Source organism: Muscardinus avellanarius (assembly GCF_963383645.1).
Source record: "Muscardinus avellanarius genome assembly, chromosome: 3".
NCBI lineage: Eukaryota > Metazoa > Chordata > Mammalia > Rodentia > Gliridae > Muscardinus > Muscardinus avellanarius.
In genome coordinates this window covers 167332145-167353554 of record NC_137788.1, presented here as the reverse complement: position 1 = coordinate 167353554, position 21410 = coordinate 167332145, and the positions used below count along the sequence as shown (strand labels likewise).

The 21410-nt window shown below is 43.8% G+C and overlaps 1 protein-coding gene across 1 annotated transcript in view; it reads left to right on the top strand.

Moving 5' to 3' along the window:
• HERC2 (HECT and RLD domain containing E3 ubiquitin protein ligase 2) overlaps positions 1–21410 on the top strand; it is a gene marked incomplete at both ends in the record, with an annotated part of 162678 nt that overhangs the window by 93628 nt on the left and 47640 nt on the right. Inside the window, 12 exons of the mRNA XM_080692883.1 lie at positions 819–961; positions 4985–5252; positions 5333–5469; positions 5938–6036; positions 9486–9654; positions 9744–9869; positions 11582–11690; positions 11806–11945; positions 15375–15565; positions 16404–16509; positions 16599–16690; positions 18167–18342. Coding sequence (XP_080549009.1) covers positions 819–961; positions 4985–5252; positions 5333–5469; positions 5938–6036; positions 9486–9654; positions 9744–9869; positions 11582–11690; positions 11806–11945; positions 15375–15565; positions 16404–16509; positions 16599–16690; positions 18167–18342 — 1756 coding nt within the window. The remainder of the gene's footprint in view (positions 1–818; positions 962–4984; positions 5253–5332; positions 5470–5937; positions 6037–9485; positions 9655–9743; positions 9870–11581; positions 11691–11805; positions 11946–15374; positions 15566–16403; positions 16510–16598; positions 16691–18166; positions 18343–21410) is intronic.

The window sequence follows — 21410 nt, the reverse complement described above, 5'->3', positions numbered from 1 at the left end:
GGGAGAGTATGGTTGTGGGGAAACTGTTCCCAGGGACCCATGTTAGGGTCCTGGACACAATTTCCCTCAAACCACAACAAAACCCAAAATGACCCAAAACAGAAGATCACTGCGGGTTCTTGTCCTAAGCTAAGAATAAATATGCATAACTTGGACAGTTGCTGAAGATTTATAGAAGTGTATTAAAAGGTGGAAATACAGAGGATAGGTACAGCTCCATACCAGACTGGCATGGAGGGGTGACTCGGATGGATACACCCTGCTGTGATTCTTTGGTGCCACGCAGATTGGTAATGCGTGGATATGTCTGTTGCTATGATGATGTGATGCGAGCCTCAGAACAGAATTTTGTGGGCTGTGGAAACAGTCCTAACGGTGTGTCCTCGTCACTCTAAGCAGGCAAGAAGATACCACCTTCACCTTGTGACACATTTGGAATTGGTGTCCCTCAGTGATCCCAAGAGGTTTAGTAGGAAAAGTCAGGACTAGAAATACCAACGTGGGGTGTGTCCAGGGCCTGGGTTCCTGAAGCCATGAGTAGTGAACAAGAAAGAGGGTAACCGAGGCAGAAAGCTAGAAAGTCACTCATTGGCTCTAAGAGACAGGTGGACAAACAAAGGCAGAGACAAAACTGGGCCATGGGAAATTCTGTTTAGTCAGTTATGTACCTTTTTTTTGATACCTGAGCCTTGAAGGCTTTGTCATCACATAATGAGTCAGAAATCGGATCCAGATTAACAGTCCGTGAACTCCCTTTAATAGTAGTAGGGTGTTTATAGTTGAACATGGAACGTAGATTATTTTGTTTTTAAATTCAGATGATGGAGCAGCTGCATCTCCAGACCTGGGTGACCTGTCTCCTGAAGGGCCGCAGCCTCCAATGATCCTCTTACAGCAGCTCCTGGCCTCAGCCACCCAGCCTTCTCCTGTGAAGGCCATATTTGATAAACAGGAACTAGAGGTACAGTCCTGTAAGCTTGGTGACTAAATGTAATGTACTAGAGTGTGAATGACTTTTCTGAATATGTTTTCTTAAGTATGTATTCTGAACTTAAAGTGATAATAATCAATTCTTATGGCTTTAACCACACGGCAGTTAGCAGAACTTCTTCTTTTTTTTTTTTTTTTTTTTTTTTTTTTTGCGGTACTGGGGATGGAACCCAGGGGCATTCTACCTCCGAGCTACACCCCCAGCTCCATTTTTTATTCTTTATTTTGAAACAGGGTCTCATTGAGTTGCAAAGGGCCTCACTAAGTAACCGAGGCTGTCCACGAACTGCGATACTCCTGTCTCAGCCTCCCGAATGCTAGTATTACAAGCCTGCGCCACCATGTCTAGCTAGCAGAACTTCTTAATAACTAACAAATGAGAAGGTTGAAGCTTAACCTTATTTTGGACTTGTATAAAGTTTTTGAAAAATTAATTAGATGGAGTATATGGGATAGATGCTCATCTACTCATGGGTGGGCGTCTTTTTCCAGAAAATGTTGTTGAAGGAGACCCGCAGGTCTAGGAATATCGCACTTGTTTGTCTCATTTTCTCAGAGGCTTCTTTTGGGCATGCTGTGTGCCCTGACCCTCTGCCCTCCTGTGCAGAGGGGAGAGGGCTATACCTTCTTTTGGGGCTTCAGGATGTTCATCATTTCTATCAGCAGAGGGTGATCACCGCACCCTAACTCCCTAACACCCAAACTCTCAGCTCATTGAGGCTCTGCATGCTAAGCTTTTAGGACGACACTTGCCACTTCCAGGTCACTCAGCTTTCACTGTGAAGCGCCAGGCCTCAGGTGGGCACTTCCTGAGCATCCTCACATGCTCTACTTAACAAACGGCAGTGGGGATGTTGAGCAGGGAGCTGCAACTAAATCAGGGAAGGGGTACGGTGCTATAGGCGCCAAGTACCCACCTACAAAGATGGCTGCTGCAGTCCCCTGATTCATCGTGACGTGTTTCCCAGAGGAGTTCTCTATGCCCCATTCTTTCTGAATAGCATGCTCAATCCCCAGAGTGGTTATTTCCCCTTTGAATGTGGTAGTTGGTGAGAGTCTGGGTGCTTGTGGAGAGCGGTGGAGCCTGTCACAGTAGCCGCCTTTCTGCTTGCCCTCTCTCACTGCACTTGCTCTGTCAGAGGTCAGGGCTGCTACAAAGTGTTTCTTAACGCATATTGATACTTGGCTGGTTTACTGGGCACTCTGTGCTGGAGAAGTCAGGAAAGTTATTTGACCATCACATCTTTCCTCTGCATTAATGTATGAAACATGACTTGGTTGGTTTCTTTTTATTTATTTTTTATGTGGATCATATTGAAAATGGCATACATTCACATATTACTTGGTGCCCCCCTGCTTCCCCTTTCCCCCCTCCCAACAGTGAGTGTCCAGGTTGACCATGTTACATTCACACACATATTCTAATGTAGCTCTTCCATTAATCAGCCTCAGCCTTCTTCCTCTCTTACCCTTCCCTTCTGGCTTTGCTGAGGTTTCCCTTCCACTACCTGGAGTCCCTCTGGTCTCCCTAATACTCCCTAGTTTGGGCATATTAGAGAAAACATATGTCCTTTCTCTTTCAGTTTTTGGCTGATCTCATTTAACATGATGTTCTTCAGGTCTTTCCATCTTTTTGCGAACGACATGATTTTGTTCTTCTTTATTGTTGAGTAGAATTCCAATTTGTGTATATCCCATAATTTTGCAATTCATTCATCTGTTGATGGAGACCTAGGTTGGTTCCATATTTTGGCTATTATGAATTACACTGCTATGAACATGGTTATGCATATGTTACTCTAGTTCTCTAATTTCAACCCCTTTGGAAAGATACCCAGGAGTGGAAGAGCTGGATCTTATGGTGGATCCATTCTCAGTTTTCTAAGGAATCTCCACACTGATCTCTATAGTGGCTGAATTCGTTTACACTCCCACCAACAGTATAAAAGAGTTCCTCTTTCCCCACATCCTCACAGCATTTGTTGTTATTTCACTTCTTTATGCTTGCCACTCTGATTCGGGTTAGATAGAATATCAACATAGTTTTGATTTGCATCTCCTTGATGGCTAATGATGTTGAACATCTTTTCATGTATCTATTGGCCATTTGTGTCTCTTCTTTTGTGAAGTGTCTATTCAGTTCAGTTGCTCATTTCTTGATTGGGTTATTTGTTTTGCTAGTGTAGAGTCTTTTGAGCTCTTTGTATGTTCTGGATATTAGCCCTTTATCAGAGTGCTGGCTGGTAAAGATCTCCCATTCTGTAGGCTTTCTCTTTAGGTTCTTGATGGTTTCCTTTGATGAGAAGAAACTTTTTAGTTTGATGCCATCCCACTTGTTAATTTTTGTTTTAATTTCCTGTGCTTTGGAGGTCTTGTTGAGGAAGTTACTACCTGTACCCATATGTAGGAGTGTTGAGCCTACGCCCTCTTCTAATAGCTTCACAGTCTTGGTCTAATTTCCAAGTCTCTGATCCATCTTCTTCTTCTTCTTTTTTTTTTTTTTTTAGGGTCTGGGGATGGAACCCAGAGGCATTTGACCTCTGAGCTACATCCCCTGCCCTATTTTCTATTCTTTATTTTGAAACAGGGTCTCACTGAGTTGCAGAGAGCCTCACTAAGTAGCTGAGGCTGTCCACGAACCGCGATCCTCCAGTCTCAGCCTCCCGAGTGCTGGGATTACAAGCGTGTGCCACCACGCCTGGCTTCTGATCCATCTTGAGTTGATTCCTATGCACAGTGAGAGGTAAGGATTTAGTTCCATCTTTCTACAAATAGATAGCCAGTTCTCCCAGCACCATTTGTTGAAAAGGCTGTCTTTTCTCCAGCACATGAGTTTGGCCCTTTGTCAAAGATCAATTTATTATTATAAGTGTGTGGATTTGTTTCTGTATCTTCTATTCTGTTCGAATGATCTGTGTGCCTGTTGTGCCAATAATATGCTGGTTTTTTTTTTTTTTTTTTACTACTATTGCTCTGTAGTATAAGTTGAAGTCAGGGATTGTGATGCCTCCTGCATGGTTCTTATTGCTGAGAATTGCTTTGGCTATTCTGGTTCTTTTCTTTCTCCATATAAAACTCATGACTGAGAGCCAGGCATGGTGGCGCACGCTTGTAATCCCAGCATTCGGGAGGCTGAGACCGGAGGATCACGGTTTGCAGACAGCCTCAGCTACTTAGTGAGGCCCTCTGCAACTCAGTGAGACCCGGTTTCAAAATAAAGAATAAAAAAAAAAATAGAGCAGGAGGTATAGCTTGGAGGTTGAATGCCCCTGGGTTCCACCCCCAGACCCGCCAAAAAAAATAAAAATAAAAAACAAATAAATAAAATTCATGACTGATTTTTCTAGGTCTGTGAAGAATTTCATTGGTATTTTGATAGGAATTTAATTGAATCTGTAGATCACTTTTGGCAGAATGGCCATTTTGATTATATTTATTCTCCCCATCCATGAGCAAGGAAGATCTTTCCATCTTCCAAGGTCTTCTTCAATTTTTTTTTAATGTTTTATAGTTTTTATTGTAGAAGTCTTTTACGTCTTTGGTCAGGTTTATTCCTAAGTATTTTATTGGTTTTGAGGTTATTGTGAATGAAATTGTTTTGGCTTTGTTGTTTGCTAACATGGTTTATCAATTTATTTCCAAAACACATGTAAGCTGGATATGGTGGTACATCCTTGTAATCCCAGTACTTGGGAGGCTGAGACAGGAGGATTGCAGGTTTAAACAGCCTCAGCAAGTAGTGAGACTCTCATCAACCTAGGGAGACTCTGTTTCAAACAAAACAAAACAACAGGACTGGGGTGTAGCTTGGAGGTAGAATGCCCTGGGTTCAGTCCCCAGTACCACACCACAAAACCCCACACACTGTAAATCTGCTTTCCTGTCATTCTCTACTGCAGTTCTGAGTAAGTATCAGTCGTCCGTGTTCTCTTAGACTGCGTGGATTAGCTCGGGTCACTTTTACACACCTCCCAGTGCCCTCTCATCTCCTCAGGCTGCTGCATTGGCTGTGTGTCAGTGTTTGGCTGTGGAGTCCACTCACCCTTCGAGCCCAGGGTTTGAAGATGGCAGCTCCAGCGAGGCCACTACGCCGATCTCTGCACAGCACACCCGCCCTGCCAGGGTGAAGAAGCGCAAGCAGTCACCACTTCCTGCACTGCCTGCTGTGGTCCAGCTCATGGAGATGGGGTTTCCCAGAAGGAACATCGAGTGTGCTCTGAAGTCGCTCACTGGAGCCTCTGGAAACGCAGCTGGCTTGCCTGGTACTGCATGTCCTTGGTCCTGTTTGGTTGTGGTTCATGTTTCAGGGCTCTGGTCTTCATGGGGTCTTCCTTGCTCTTAGGTGTGGAGGCCTTGGTTGGGTGGCTGCTGGACCATTCTGATGTGCAGGTCGCGGAACTCTCGGATGCGGACACGGTGTCTGATGAGTATTCAGATGAGGAGGTGGTGGAAGACGTGGATGATGCAGCCTACCCCATGGTCAGTGCCTTCAGGGTGCCCTGCTCCTCTTGTGTCAGTCTGTGTTCTTTCAAAGCACTGCCATCTCTGGTGGACTGTTGCATAGTGCTTACCGTGGCACTGCTGGGCATGGAGTAGAGGGGGAGAATTCTGTAACGTAATTACTGTCCTAAGACAGACTGCTTAAACATCTAATGATGTCACATAGCTGTTAGAAGATACTCTTAAAAAAAGTTGTCTTTTGTACAATACTCTTTTTTTGACTGAGCAAACTGCTTAATAGGATGCATTTGGAAATGCCTTGAGAGAGTTTTCCACATTGACAGCTTTTGAGATTCTGCTTACTATATTTTGGTGTTAGTATTTTTTAAGTGATTTTTATAGGAAAGATAGTATTTGTACTTACTGTAGATTTCACAGACCTCTTTCTTCTTAATAGATTATCTTGTTCTTTTTTTTCTTTTCTTTAAATGCGTTTATGCTTTGTAGTCTACTGGTGCTGTTGTGACAGAGAGCCAGACTTATAAAAAGCGGGCGGATTTCTTGAGTAATGACGATTATGCTGTTTACGTGAGAGAGAACATTCAGGTAAGTCACCGTACGCTGAAGCCTTCTCATTTTCAATTGACAAACACTGGGCCTCCCCTCTGCCCAGCTCCTGTGCATACAGGCTCTGAGTTCAGGAAGCTGGGCTTCTTGTGGTGGACTCTCAGACTCAGTCACAAGCATCGTGATCTGTTAAGAGATAGACACAGTGGGCTGCAGTGCCGCATGCCTGTAATCCCCATACTTGGGAGGCGGAGACCTAAGGATCACAAGTTTGAGGCCAGCCTTGGCAACTAAGACTTCATTTCAAAATAAAAATAATAAAGTAAGATTGAATATTAGCTCAGAGGTAAAATTGCTCTCAGGACCAAATAAAGAAAAAGGTGATGTGTACCATGGGAATGAGAATACACAGACTAGGGTCGGCATCGGCCCAGGGCACACGTTCAGAGGATGCTGGGAGTGTGCAGTGTGTGAGGGGTGGCTCGGCGCTGCATGGAGAGGGAGAGGGCTGGCACCCAGCCAGGAGGCGCTGGGACTGCGGCAGTTTTTGAGGACAGAGGGATCGAAGGTGGGTGAGAACAGAGCTGGCTTGCTCACAGTGGCTGTGCTGCAGAGATGGTCTTTCCCTGCTAGTCCAATTTGTGTCACATGTTTATTTTTGCTTAGAATATCTTTCTCAGTGCCAGCTAACTTGATTTGGCTCCTCAGTGTTTGACGTGGTTCCTTCCTTATTCACCTCAATTCTCTTCTAACTTTGTTACCATTCAGATAAAAGTCTCAGATATAACCTCATTTCACCTGGAGAAATGTCAGTATCTGTCTCTGCAAGGATTTTATTTTTAATATAATAACATTGCGACATGTTACTCAGCCCTTCCTTCCTTCCTTCCTTCCTTCCTTCCTTCCTTCCTTCCTTCCTTCCTTCCTTCCTTTCTGTGGTATTGGAGATGGAACCCAGGGGCATTCTACCACTGAGCTACACCCCCAGCCTTGTTTTTTACTTTGAAACAGGGTCTCACAAGTAGCTGAGGCTGGCCACAAACTGCGATCCTCCTGTCTCAGCCTCCCAAATGCTAGGATTACAAGCGTGTGTCACCATGCCCAGCTTTATCCAACATTTTCTAAAAAAAAATAATAATTCCTAAATATCATTTTATATCCATTGCTTGCTCCAGTTTTTCCAAGTTTCTAATAAGTGACTCTTCGTGGTTAGTGTACAAAATTTGGATAGGAAGAGACTATATACTTTAATTTTGGGTGGTGTGTTTAAGTCTCTTTTAGCCTAGGACAGTTACCTCTTGTCTTAGTGTAGGCTACCGAATATTACCATAGACTGGGTGACTTAAACCACGGGCATTTATTTCTCACAGTTCTGGAGGTTGAAGGTCCATGGTTGAGGTGCCAGGTTGACTGGCTTCTGCTGAGGGCCCTTTTCCTGGCCTGTAGATGCTGCCTTCTTGCTGCATCCATGCATAGGGTATCTGGGGAGCAGGAGTGAGCAAGAGAGCCTGGCATCTTCTTAGAAGAATACCCATGCTGTTGTATTAGGGCCTCACCCTATGACCTCATTTAACCTTAATCCATTTTGTCCCATTATCCCAGATAGGGAATACATGTAAAAACTTAAATATGGTATATAATATACAATATAATTATATAACACAATGTGTAATATCATATAACATATAAGAACAAGAAAAGGAATATAATTACCTATAATATTAATTGGTACTCATTAGTATTATTTATATAATAATATATACTTCTACATCCTGATCTCCAGTGTATTTTAATGCACCTGTGTCAATTTTGATGAAATACTCACAGAACTGAAAACTTGGGACTTAATGGGTTAATTGGTTCCTCAGAGGTCCTGTCTCCTAATACAGTCACATTGAGGGTTAGGGCTTTAACACATGTATTTTGGGGAACACAAACATTAATGAGACACCCTCCTCTTCCTCCTACCCTTTCAGTGCCATTATTTATGGCTGAACTGTGTCCTCTAAGTGCTGTGTCCTGTGATCTGGCTAACAGTGTACTTTGTCCACCTGCCTAGGACAGTAGGAGATGGGCTGGAGGGGGTTGCTCAGGCTGAGCCAGGCGGGAGGAGGCTCCTGGGCGGCGCCTCCTTCAGCAGCCTCCTCTGGCCTCCTGCCAACAGGCCTGTGGTGTGGGGCCCGGCTGGTCTTGTCAGCCTGCTCCTTCCATAATGACATTCTCCATTCACGCTCACCTCTGAGCTCCAGTGGTGATTAGTGCCGTCAGCTAGACGGTGATGGGGGCTGCCTGACAGTGGTGTTTTCTGGCATCTCTTTTGAATGTATTAGCTAGAGTTGTCTTCTGTGCTAAAACATTTTCATCCACTATGGTTACTTTGTATGATGGAGTTTTTACAGGAAAAGCAGACTAAATGCTTTATTTCTTTCTTTTGTGGCACTGGGGATGGAACCCAAGTATAGTCTACCTCTGAGCTACATTCCCAGCCCTATTGTGTTCTTTTATTTTTTATTTTTTTATTTTTATTTTTTTTTGGTGGTACTGGGGTTCCTGGAAGCCCTTCTACCTCCGGGCTACACTCCCAGACCTATTTTTACATTTTTATTTGGAAACAGGGTCTCCTAAGCCAGCGCGCGGGGCTGGCTTCGAACCTGCGTGATCCTCCTGTTTCTGCCTCCCAAGCGCGGGGATTACAAACGTGCGCCACCACGCCCGGCGTGTTCTTTTATTTTGAAACATGGTCTTACTAAGTTGTGGAGGGCCTCACCACGTTGCTCAGGTTGGCTCAAACCTGCACTCTTCCTGTCTCAGCCTCCCAAGTACTGGGATTGCAAGCGAGTGTCAGTGCTCTCAGCTTGATTTACTTTTCAGAATGATGCTCTGGCGCTCTGCTGCGGGGAGGCCTTGGTCTGCTCGTTATTATGATGCTGAACTCACGATGATGCTCTGGTGCTCTGGTGCCGGGGAGGCCTTGGTCTGCTCGTCGTTATGATGTTGAACTCACTGACCCTAGGATTTGATGTTTTGTGTTTTCTTTTGCCGAGCAGTGTCCCTTCAAGTGAGGCCACTCACCTTTGCCTGTTCCCTTGCCTGTGGCACAAGTCACCCAAGCTTATCTGCACATTTCCTGCCCTAGGTGTAGAGCCAGCCAGTTTTCCTTTTTCTTTTTTTTTTGTTTTGGTGGTACTGGGGGTGGAACCCAGGGGCTTTCTACCTCCAGCTATACTCCCAGACCTATTTTATACTTTATTTGGGAACAGGGTCTCACTAAGTAGCTGAGGCTGGCTTCGAACCTGCGTGATCCTCCTGTCTCAGCCTCCCAAGTGCAGGGATTACAAGCGTGCGCCACCACGCCCGGCATGAGCCAGCCAGTTTTCTAAAGAGCTCTGGTTCCGCTTATTGTAAATATGCTTAGGCTGCACTCTGGGTACCAAGCAAAATCTTTTCTGAAGAGTAGAACACTCTAATAGTTGATGTCATCGTATCAGGTGGGGATGATGGTGAGGTGCTGTCGAGCATATGAAGAGGTGTGTGAGGGTGACGTGGGCAAAGCCATCAAGCTGGACAGAGATGGGCTGCACGACCTCAACGTGCAATGTGACTGGCAGCAGAAGGGAGGCACTTACTGGGTCCGGTACATCCATGTGGAGCTAATAGGTGAGTGAGCAGTCTTCTCAAGTTCTTTGCTTTAGAGACAGAGTTCCCAGAGTGAAGGCTGACTATGCATTCATCACTGAAATCTCCAGGTTATCCCCCACCAAGTTCTTCTTCTCACATCAAGATTGGTGACAAAGTACGGGTCAAGGCCTCCGTCACAACACCGAAGTACAAGTGGGGATCTGTGACTCACCAAAGCGTGGGGATTGTGAAAGGTAATATTACCCAGGCGACAGAATTCCAAATGGTAACTTTCATTAACCATTTGTTTTGTTTCATATAAAAGAGCAAGGAAAATCAGTGTGAAGAAAGTCTTACAGTATTTTTCGACTTGACAGTGCCCTCTAGCCAAAGGCCACAAAGTACTACATCAGTGGTTGAATAGTCAGTACAGCAGATCATACATCTGGGGTGCGTTAACTCTTTGCAGTTTGGGGGAGGGCACATGCCCTTGGGAACTGGAGTGTGGACAGGAGCTAACAGACTTGTGTTGAGTATTTGTGGGACGGTTGGAGGAAGGTAAGGGCAATTCCAAGATTGGGTGTCCTAAGAGAGCTTATCCAGGTGGCAGGGAGATTGGAGCCATGGTTGGGACAGGAGCAGTCCCTCCTGCTACCCAGTATAGGGCATATGATCGTCTCTGGTTTGGATTAGACTTCCTGCTTTGGTTCTCACCGGCACCCATCAGTCACAGCATGGTGTTGCCTGATGGTTCTGTTAACTTACTCTGGTGAGTGGTTCTGTCTGTGGCCTGTGTGAGTACAGCTGACTACAACTCTTTTTGTCTTTTATGCTGTATAAAAACTTAGGATTGTATAAGAAATAGAAATGTGCAGATCATGGGAGTTAAGACCTGGAAGTAGAAGGTTCTCCTTATATCATAGATAGAGATACTGAGGTTCCTAAACGCATGACACACTTTGAAAGGTCAGTTATGTCCATTTCATAACTGTATGAGAAATAAATAAGCATATTGTTTTATTTTATCTTTAAACACTTATTGATTGCTTTTTTTTATTGGTACACTGTAATCATACATCTTAATGAGGTGTACAAGATTGATGCCACATGGTGGTAGCTCCCGGTGGATGGGAAAATCCTTAGGGCTTTTCAGGTTATGTAACAACAAATGGCTTACTTAATATTTTACTTTTTTAAAATAGTTTTCTTTAGCCGGGCATGGTGGTGCAGGTTTGCAATCTCAGCATTTGGGAGGCTGAGACAGGAGGATCGCACAGGTTCAGCTACTTGGTGAGGCTCTCAGCAACCTAGTGAGACCCTGTTTGCAAATAAAACATATAATAGGTCTGGGAGTGTAGCCCGGAGGTAGAAAGCCCCTGGGTTTCACTTCCAGTACCACACACACAAAATTTTTTTTTCTTTGCATAAGAGATATACAAATCAAACAAATTTTGAACAGAGAAATATAGATTGACAGATGGCTCTTACTGAAAGACAAGAGAAGTCCTAACATTATTAATGTGGGTTTTATTCCCTAACATACAGAAGGTAATGAAGGGAATGGCATTTTTGACTTGGTATAATTAAAAACTTTGTAGTGGTTTGATCCCCAGCACCACAAAAGAAAAGCAAAACACAACCAAAAACTTCTTAAGTGTGGAAAATAAAGAATATATAAAAGTACAGTGTAGTATAATTGACCTCCATGTGCCTGTCCTCAGCTTCAGCAATGGTCAATTCATAGCCAAAATTGTCTATTCATGGTCCCCTCTGGATTGATTTGAAGCTAGTTCCTGATGTCATATGTCATTTCAGCCTTTAGTATTAGCACATACCTCTAGAGATAAGTACTCTTCGTAAAATAGAAATAACTACAGTGCTATATTCCTAGCTGGGTGCATTTGAATTTTAACTGTGGGCCTACATTTGAGGTAAAGATGTCTCAGGCAGCTTCTCTTTGTCCCAGCTTTCAGTGCCAATGGGAAAGACATCATCGTTGACTTCCCTCAGCAGTCTCACTGGACCGGCTTACTGTCAGAAATGGAGTTGGTGCCTAGTGTTCATCCTGGGGTTACGTGAGTTTGGATTCTCATGATTGCTAGATTTGTTTGGGGAGGAAGGCTTTTCTTTTGATTAGGTTTCATAAATAACATTTTTCTCTTTTTAACTCAATTTTTATTTTAAAAATAGGTGTGATGGCTGTCAAATGTTTCCTATCAATGGGTCCAGATTCAAATGCAGAAACTGTGATGACTTTGATTTTTGTGAAACCTGTTTCAAGACCAAAAAGCACAACACCAGGCATACATTTGGCAGAATAAATGAACCAGGTAGGGAAGGTCATCCATTGGACATCAAGTGAGATCATTACTGTGCACGCAAGTGTGTTGGGGTTCTCTTGGCAGGTTCATGTGTGTACAGTGAGCACCACAGGCTGAGCTCAGTTAGACAGAGGGACGGTTCTGACCACTGGTGACACTACTTTTTTTTTGTTAAGTAAGGGGAAGAACTAGAGTAACAAGGTTGATTTGCTGATTTATTTATCTATTAATGGATATTTGGATTGTTTCTAGATGTTGCCTGTTACAAGTAACATTGCTGTGAGTTTTGGTGTTTTAAGTATCTGAGTCCTTGTGTTCAAAACTCTTGGTTGTGCACCTAAGAGTAGACTCGCAGGGTCACACGGTAGTTTAGTGTTCAGCTTTCTGTCAAAATATTTTGAAAAGTGCCTGCATCATTTTATATTCCCACCAGCAGTGCTAAAGGCTTCTAGTGTCTCCATATGCATACGAACATTTATAATTTTCTAGTTTTTTTTTTTGTACTAGGGATTGAAGCCAGAGGCACTCTACCTTTTTGCTCTACTCCTAGCCCTATTTTTTATTTTAATTTTGCAACAGTGTCTTGCTAGATTGATGAAAGTGTCACAACTTGTTGAGGTTGTCCTTGAACCTGCAGTCCTCCTGTCTTAGCCTCTCAAGTACTGGGATTACAGGTGTGTACCATCATACCCGGCTTCTAGTTTTTTATTATGACAATCCTAGTAGGTTAGTGGTATCTCACTGAATTTAGCTCTTTGATTCACTTTGAGTTGTTGTTGTTGTTGTTGTTGTTGTTGTTATTATTATTATTATTTTGCATAGGAGGGGACACTGGGAATTGAACCTAGGGCATTCTAACCCTGAGCTACACCTCCAGCAACCCCCTTCTTCTTTTGAAACAGGATCTTGCTAAGTTGCTGAGGGCCTCACTAAGTAGCTGAGGCTGGCTGTGAACCGCGATCCTCCTGTCTTAGCCTCCCAAGTCCTGGGATTACAAGTGTGCACCACCATGCCTGGCTTACTTCTTCTTTTTTTTTTTTTTTTTTTTTGTGGTAACTAGGGATGGAACCTGGGCTACACTCCCAGACCTGTTTTATATTTTTATTTGGAAACAGGGTCTCTTAGCCAGTGAGGCTGGCTTCAAACCTGTGCAATCCTCCTGTCTCTGTCTCTCAAGCGCGGGGATTACAAACGTGTGCCACCACGCCCAGCCTTACTTCTTTCTTTTTCTTCCTTTCTTTAAACCTTGTTGTTTCAGCTAGGTCTTCCTGCTTTGGAGAGAAGTGTGAGGGTGGGTATCCTTGTCCTGATCTTCCAGAAAAAGCTCTTAGTTCTCACTGTTGAGTCATGGCAGCTGTGTGGTTCTCCCGAGTGGCTTTTATCATGTTGAGGAGGTTCTTTTCTACTTCCAGTTGAGAATATTCTCTTACCTTTTTGGGGGAGATCCACAGAATCTGTAGAGCTTTCCCTTTTCAGCCTAGTCCTGAGCACTTTCTTCTTTTCTGTATCGGTTTGCTTGAGTCTGTCAGTTACTCTTTCCAAGGAGCTGCCTGTTGGCCTCGTGTGCTGTCTTCAGAGCCCTCATCTCCTTCCCATTCTTAGGATGGAAGTATACTTATTCTTGTCACAATTCCTTATTGGTACGTTGCCTTTATACATAATGGCAAGAGTCATAGTAATACACTCATGTCCACCCATGGTGTTTCATCCTTTCAAAGTGGATACTTAGCTCATTAATTTTTTACTGTCATCTTTCTGAATAAATTAAGTTAAATTTTTAAATTTATTTTAAGCATGGTTTAGAACTATATCCTACAATACTGATATCACTTGTTTTGCAATACTTTTAGATTCTGTTGGACTGTTTTTTCTATATTCATTGCCTTTAATTTTTTAAAAATATACTTTTTTTGGTGCATACCTATAATCTCAGTACTCGGGAGGCTTAGACAGAAGGATCACAAGTTTGAAGCTAGTCTCAGCAACTCTGTAGGACTCTCACCAACTTAGCAAGACCCTATTTTAAAATAAAAAGTAAAGTAAGACTGAGGGTATACTTGGAGGTAGAATGTTCCTGGATACAGTCCTTAGTAAACTTTTCAAATATATGGATCTTATTTATTTATTTATTTATGTATTTATTTATTTATTTTTGCTGTACTGAGGATGGAACCCAGGGACATTCTACCTCCCAACTATACCCCCAGTATGTTTTATATTCTTTATTTTGAAACAGTCTCACTGAGTTGCAAGGGGCCTAAGTAGCTGAAGCTGTCCACGAACCACAATCCTCCTATCTCAGCCTCCAGAATGCTGGGATTACAAATGTGCACCAAACCATCATGTCCGGCTTATGGGTCTTTTTTAGATGTCTTTTTGTTTTGTTTTGTTTTGTTTTTTGGTGGTACTGGGCTTTCTGGAAACCCTTCTACCTCTGGGCTACACTCTCAGACCTACTTTTATACTTTTTTAAATTTGGAAACAGGGTCTCTTAAGCTAGCGCGGCTGGCTTTGAACCTGCACAATCCTCCTGTCTCCACCTCCCAAGCGCAGGTACAAGTGTGTGCCACCATGCCCAGCTTTAGATGTCTTTTTAGTATTGAATTTTTTTCATGCTATTCAGAATGCAGGAATTTGCACCATGCCTGACTTGTTCTGCATTTATAAAAGCATTTTTATTTTGTGCTCCTGGGTATTAAGCCTAGGCTTTCTGCATGCTAGGCAAGTGCTATACCACTGAGCTAAACCCCTGACCCGAGAGAGAGAGAGAGAGAGAGAGAGAGAGAGAGACAGACAGACAGACAGACAGACAGACACAGACACAAAGAAGAAGAAGAAGAAGGAGGAGGAGGAGAAGGAGGAGGAGGAGGAGGAGGAGGAGGAGGAGGAGGAGGAGGAGGAGGAGGAGGAGGAGGAGGAAGGGACGGATGGATGGACGGACGGACGGACTGGGGACTGAGCCTGGAGGTGCTCTACCTCTAAGCTACCCCCCAGTCCTTTTTGTTTTTCATTTTGAAGCAAGTTCTTGTTAAGTTACTCTACACTGACCTTGAGCCTGGGATTTTCCTGTCTTAGCCTCCTCAGGTACCAAGTACTGGGACTATAGACACATGCCATCATGTTTTATCTCCTAACAGTAGGTTTAATAATATTTTTCTGGGAGGACATTCCTGAATTTTTCCTACAACTTGTGTAGTTTTTTTTGGAAGTATGATACTCTACTGTCATTTGGGAAATTTAAGTGGAATAAGTGGCGTAAAAATATCCTGACTAGGTTTTTTAAATCTATTTTTGGTATTCATTATCTCCTTTCGATATAAACACTTTCTATTTTTGTAAAGTAAGAAGTTTTCTGCTTTGTAACATTTTCGAGTACTTGCTCATGAAGGTTCTGCCTGGGTCAGCAAGTGCTAACTCTCTTTCTGATGTGTGGCACAGGGCAGTCCGCAGTGTTCTGTGGCCGTTCTGGGAAGCAGCTGAAGCGCTGTCACAGCAGCCAGCCGGGGATGCTGCTGGACAGCTGGTCCCGCATGGTGAAGAGCCTGAATGTGTCCTCCTCGGTGAGCCAGGCTGCGCGGCTCATTGACGGCGGTGAGCCCTGCTGGCAGTCTTCCGGATCCCAGGGCAAGGTAGCCTGCGCGGGGACTAGGAGGTGCTTTCCACGGGGTCGGTTTGCATTCTTAGGTTCATTCCAAAATCAACTTGAAGAACTACAGTTTTATATTTTACTTTTTAGGTGAAACAAATTATTTTGAAATTATAGGGTAACTGGCCATGCAGATTTTATTGTCAAGACATTTTAAATGTTAGAAGTAATATATTTTAGTCTAACGGATCAATTGATAGTTGGTGTAGTAGGATTTTTTGTTTTCCATTCCTACATATAATGTACACTTTTGTTTCTGCCTCTGGCTAGACATTTTTCTCTTTTTTGTTGTTGTTGTGGTACTGGGAATGGAAGCCACAGGCATTGTACCTCTGAGCTCCATCCCCAGGCCAATTTTTTTATTCTTTATTTGGAAACAGGGTCTCACTAAGTGGCAGAGAGCCTCATTTAAGTAGCTGAGGCTGTCTGCGAACCACGATCCTCCTGTCTCAGCCTTTTGAATGCTGGGGTTACAAGTGTGCGCCACCACACCCAGCTAGGCTAGAAGTTTTGTACCACAGCCTAACAGCGCTGTCTTTAGAGCACTGTGCTGATTGCATCAATGTGTGGCGCATCTCCTGTGGGCACACAGAGCTGACGTAGGGAGGGCCACTTTCTCCCTCTTGGTTCTTCATGGTGTAAAAGACCACTCTTGCTCAGAAGTCTATGAACATGTCAATTCCAGGGCTTAATGAGCAGTTGAAGAATGCTCTTGATTCTCCAGGGTGATATAATGTTCTCTCATGCCACATTTTATGTTAACTGACTGACTGTGTGTGTGTGTGTGTGTGTGTGTGTGTGTGTGTGTGTTTTCTTTAAAGCATTGGATTCGCTTGGAGATTTTCCCAGATGTTCTTGTGCATAGACTAAAAATGATAGTGGATCCTGCTGACAGTAGCTACATGCCTTCTCTGGTTGTAGTGTCTGGTAAGTGAGTCATTTTCTCAATATGGAGTATTTTCTCTTACATAAAATCCCGCTGTTTGATTCCTTGGCCCTCCCCTTCTTTTCCATAGGTGGAAACTCCCTAAATAACCTCATAGAGCTAAAGACAATCAATATCAACCCCAGTGACACCACAGTGCCCCTTCTGAATGACTGCACAGAGGTCAGTAGCAATGGCTGTACTTCTTTTCTGTGCTTTATAATGACAGTGGAGGTGCCTGGCTTTTTCTCTATTACCATTGAGCCCAATTCATTTCATCCTAATTAAATAACTCATTTTTGTTCTAAAATCTGACATTGTTTCAGCAACTTTTTGACACATCTTGAATCTGCTGTTTATCAGATCACCTTAGAAAGGAAACAAAACAGCTTCATCCTGTTCTGTTTCCAGGCCTGGGTACGGGCTCTGGTGGTTGAGGTGGTCGTTTGTACATGGTTTTAGTTTGGAGTGGTCTCCTGACACTTGGAGGTGGCTTTTGTTGTCGTACTCTTTAACATCAAGTGCTGAGCTGTGACATGGTAGCCATCTTTCAGTTGCTAATGTGGTAACTTTGAATGTGAGTTTATTGTACTCCTTAAAATGTCTGAGATCATCAGGATGTATATATGTATGTATGTATGTATTTTTACTGGGGATATAATTCGAGGGCATTCTACCTCTGAGCTACACTGCCAGCCCTGTTTTATTTTATAATTTGTGTGTGTGTGTGTGTGTGTGTGTGTGTGTGTGTGTGTGTGTGTGGTTCTGGGGGTGGAACCCAGGGGCTTTTCTACCTCCAGGCTATTCTACCAGACCTATTTTATACTTTATTTGGAAACAGGGTCTCACTAAGTTGCTGAGAGCCTCACTAAGCAGCCGAGGCTGGCTTGGAAACTGTGTGACCTCCTGTCTCAGCCTCCCAAATGCTAGGATACACCACGCCCGGCTTATTTTTTACTTTTTAACAGGGTCTTGCTAAGTTTTTGAGAGCCTCATTAAGTTGCTGAGACTAGCTTCAAACCTGTTTGTCTCAGGCTCCAAGTACTGAGATTACAGACGTGTGCCACTATGCCCAGCTATATTCAAGTGTTTTTATGCTTTAAAAATTAGGAAGGCTGGCCGGGTGTGGTGGCGCACGCTTGTAATCCTCGTGCTTGGGAGGCAGAGACAGGAGGATCATGCAGGTTTGAAGCCAGCCGCACTGGCATAAGAGATCCTGTTTCAAAAATATAAAAATAGGTCTGGGCGGGAGTGTAGCCCAGAGGTAGAAGGGCTTCTAGGAACCCCAGTACCACACCCAAAAAAAAAAAAAAATAGGAAGCCTGTATGACTTCTTGACATTTATTCTCCTCATACTTAACACATTTTGGTTCAAGAAAGCTCTGAGGAACGGGTAAGGCTGTTGTCCTCTTTGATTTTAGTAAGAAAACTAGAGAGTCTAAGCTTCAAGTAGACACAGTTGATACATTAATAACTTCTTCTGAAGACAGACCTTACTTGGATGTAGCTGCATTCACTTTGAGAACTCCCTTGATATTTCCTGAGCTTAAGCTCAGGATCTCTAACTTTCCACTTGCACCTGTCTCAGATGTCCTGCTCCTTAGCTCAAATACCTAATGTGTTTAAGTCCAAAAGCACAGTTCATTGTTTTCTCACTAGTATCACAGGTATATTGAAATTGCCATAAAGCAGTGTAGGAGCTCCGGAATCGACTGTAAGATCCATGGCCTCATCCTCCTGGGGCGCATCCGTGCAGAGGAGGAGGATCTAGCAGCAGTTCCTTTCCTTGCTTCAGATAATGAAGAGGAAGAGGAGGACAAAGGCAGCAGTGGAAGGTGAGCGTTGCCCTGATACCTCGTCTTCTGCTGGCTTCAGAAACTCCTGCTCAAACTCAGTATCCAACTGGGTGCATTTCATAAGGAGAGCAGCTTATGCCCACCAGGATACCAGAATGTTTGCTAAGCTCTAGATTCCAAAGATTATAATTGGATTTTTATTTTTATTTTTCAGAAAATACTTAATATAGAAATATATACTATATTTAGAAAAACATGCTTGCCAGGTGAGGTGGTGCACACTTGTAATCCCATTTGCACCCTGTGCAGCCATCGCCGTAGTGCTCTCTGGAATGTCCTTATTGTTAATCTCCTAGTATTAATTTAACCCCAGGACTGTGCTCTGACTTGTTCCCGCACACCCTCACATTGTGTGAGCACTGTGCCAGTGCTATCCCCGTATTTGCCTATTTAGCACATACCTGTGGAACACCTGCCATGGGCCAGTCATGTGGTGTGTGTGCACAGTAAAGCCAGAAGCAACCCTTCGAGTGCCTTGCTGGCTGTGGACGAGTGCATGCTCACTGAGGGTCAGTGCTGTGGCCCTGTGTGCAGGCCACACTTTGAGGAAGAGTCGGTGCTGCAAAGCAGAGAGACAGGCAGGTGCGTTCAGTACAAGAGTTGCTTTTGCCAGCTGTCTGCCATGTGTATGCATTCTCAGGATGTGTGCTCAGGGGCTACACTAGCCCGTCTCTTATCACAGCAGCAGACTAAGTAAGGGGTCATTGTCCTCTTGAGCTGTGTTTTCCTAGATAAGTTGCTGCAAATGAAAATGCTGAGTCAAAGCACGCAAACTAAACTGCCGGGATGGACATTCCCGACGCACTGTTGATTAATAGTGTGCCCAGGGCCCTCCGTGCAGGCCCCGGAGGCAGGGCCAGTGCTCTTTGCTCTCACTTCTCCCCAGCTTGGAGCTCTGTCTCCTCTGCTATGAAGCACAATCTCTTAGACCTGAGTGGTAGCAATTGTGGTCATTCTACGGCTCTGTGATCTTGGCCATGGGTTTTGTCCTATTTCAAAACCTTTGCACAAGCCGGCTGTGGTGGTGCATGCTTGTAATCTCCACGCTTGGGAGGTGGAGACAGGAGGATCGCACAGGTTCGAAGCTGGCTTAAGAGACCCTGTTTCCAAAAAAAAAAAAAAAGTATAAAAAATAGGTCTGGGAGTGTAGCCCAGAGGTAGAAGGATTTCCAGGAACCCTAGTACCACCAAAAAAACCAAAACCAAAACAAAACCTTTGCACAGAAGTTTGAAAAAAAAAGAAGTATATATAACACTACCTTATCTAGAATATAAGATATCTTTCATGGTTCAAACTGATTGTATTATATATACTATTTAAGTAAGAAAATACCAGATCACTTAATAAGGAAGTAAGTGGGGTTTTTGTTGTCATTTTTTTGTTTTGTTTTTAAAAAGAAAGAATTGTAGCCAGGTGTGGTAGTGTATGCCTGTAATCCTAGTATTTGGGGGGCTGAGACAGGATTGCAGATTGGAGACTACCCTCAGCAACTACCCTATTTCAAAATAAAATGGGGCTGGGTTTGTGGCTTGGAGATAGAATGACCCCTTGGGCTCAATCTCCAGTACCCCCACACACACACCAAAAAAAAAAAAAAAAAAAACCAAACAAATAAAAAGACCGGGGGTTAAACTCAGAATGCCCCTGGATTCAATCCCCAGTGTCAAAAAAAAAAAAAAAAAAAAGAAAAAAGAAAAGAATTGTAAGTTAGTGTCTTCTTATTTAGAAGTTCGTAAAATGAAATTGGGCAAAGATAATTAATACTTGTACGAAAAATGTGAAATAACCATAAAGTTTCCAGTTTACTCTTTGATCACATTTTTATACGCATCAACAGAAGATGAAGGTGTTGGAGTGTAATGGTGTTTTTTCTGTAGGATGTCATTAACTAGGCAGTAACAAAGGACGAATCGGCAGTCCAGGCAGTCCCACAGGGCGGCAGCAGACAGGATGTGCCCACACTGGCCACGTGCAAGTGCCTCTTTTCTGACCAGTTGACACACTCATCCAGCCACCGGTATCTTGAGTATTACTCTAGGTTTCCCATCTATATTCTTGACAGTGTTTTTTTGCATGGTATTTCAATACCTTGTACATGGGCTTGTTTTTCTGTGCCTGGTGTCAGATCAAAGAGTTTTCCTACATTTTTATTTTCGAGCCATAGAGTTTTGATCCCTTTCAAGTAAATACTCATCAGTATTTGTTATACTTTAAAAAATCTTCCTATTGAGAACCTAACCTCTGGGGCCCTCAGTCTTATAAAGATAGAACAAAAGCAAATAAAAAGCCAAATTTTAAGACACAAAAGCAGCTGTTCTGAGCACTTGTAATGGGGCTAAGCGATCGTAGCAGTGTGCTCTAGGCACTTTATATCTTCATCGCTCAAGAGCTGGAGTGTTAAGCCGGGCGTGGTGGGCACGCTTGTAATCCCCGCACTTGGGAGGCTGAGACAGGAGGATCGCACGGGTTCGAAGCCAGCCTCAGCTACTTAGTGAGGCTTTCAGCAACTTAGTGAGACCCTGTTTCCAAATAAAGTATAAAATAGGGCTGGGAGTATAGCCCGGAGGTAGAAAGCCTCTGGGTTCCACTCCCAGTACCACCAAAAAAAAAAAAAGAGCTGGAGTGCTGTGGCTGCCGCTGATGCAGCTCCCAGCCCAGTGAGGACAGGCCAGGAGAGGAGGCGCAGAGCCGTCCAAGACAGAGAGAAGGCCGGGAGCCCGCTGCAGCCGGTGCTCAGGCGTGCTGCCGTGGTGCGGCAGGCGGCATGGAGTGAGAGGAGCATTCTGCCTCAGAACCAGTGTCCATGCTACAGTGCCTCCAAGGTCGTGCTGCTGGGCCTGTTTTATTCCTTCTTCTGGGATCAAAGTGAACAAAGCACACTTGGTTTGGGGCATTGCTCATGCCAGTCCCAGAGCTGGCTCCTGGGACATCTGGCCAGCACCCTCACATGTACATCTGTAGTAGCTGTGCACTGTTGTGAGGGTGTGCGTCGCTCCGAGTCATCAAACAGTTCTTACGTTCAACCCAGTATCTAGGAAGAAAGAAT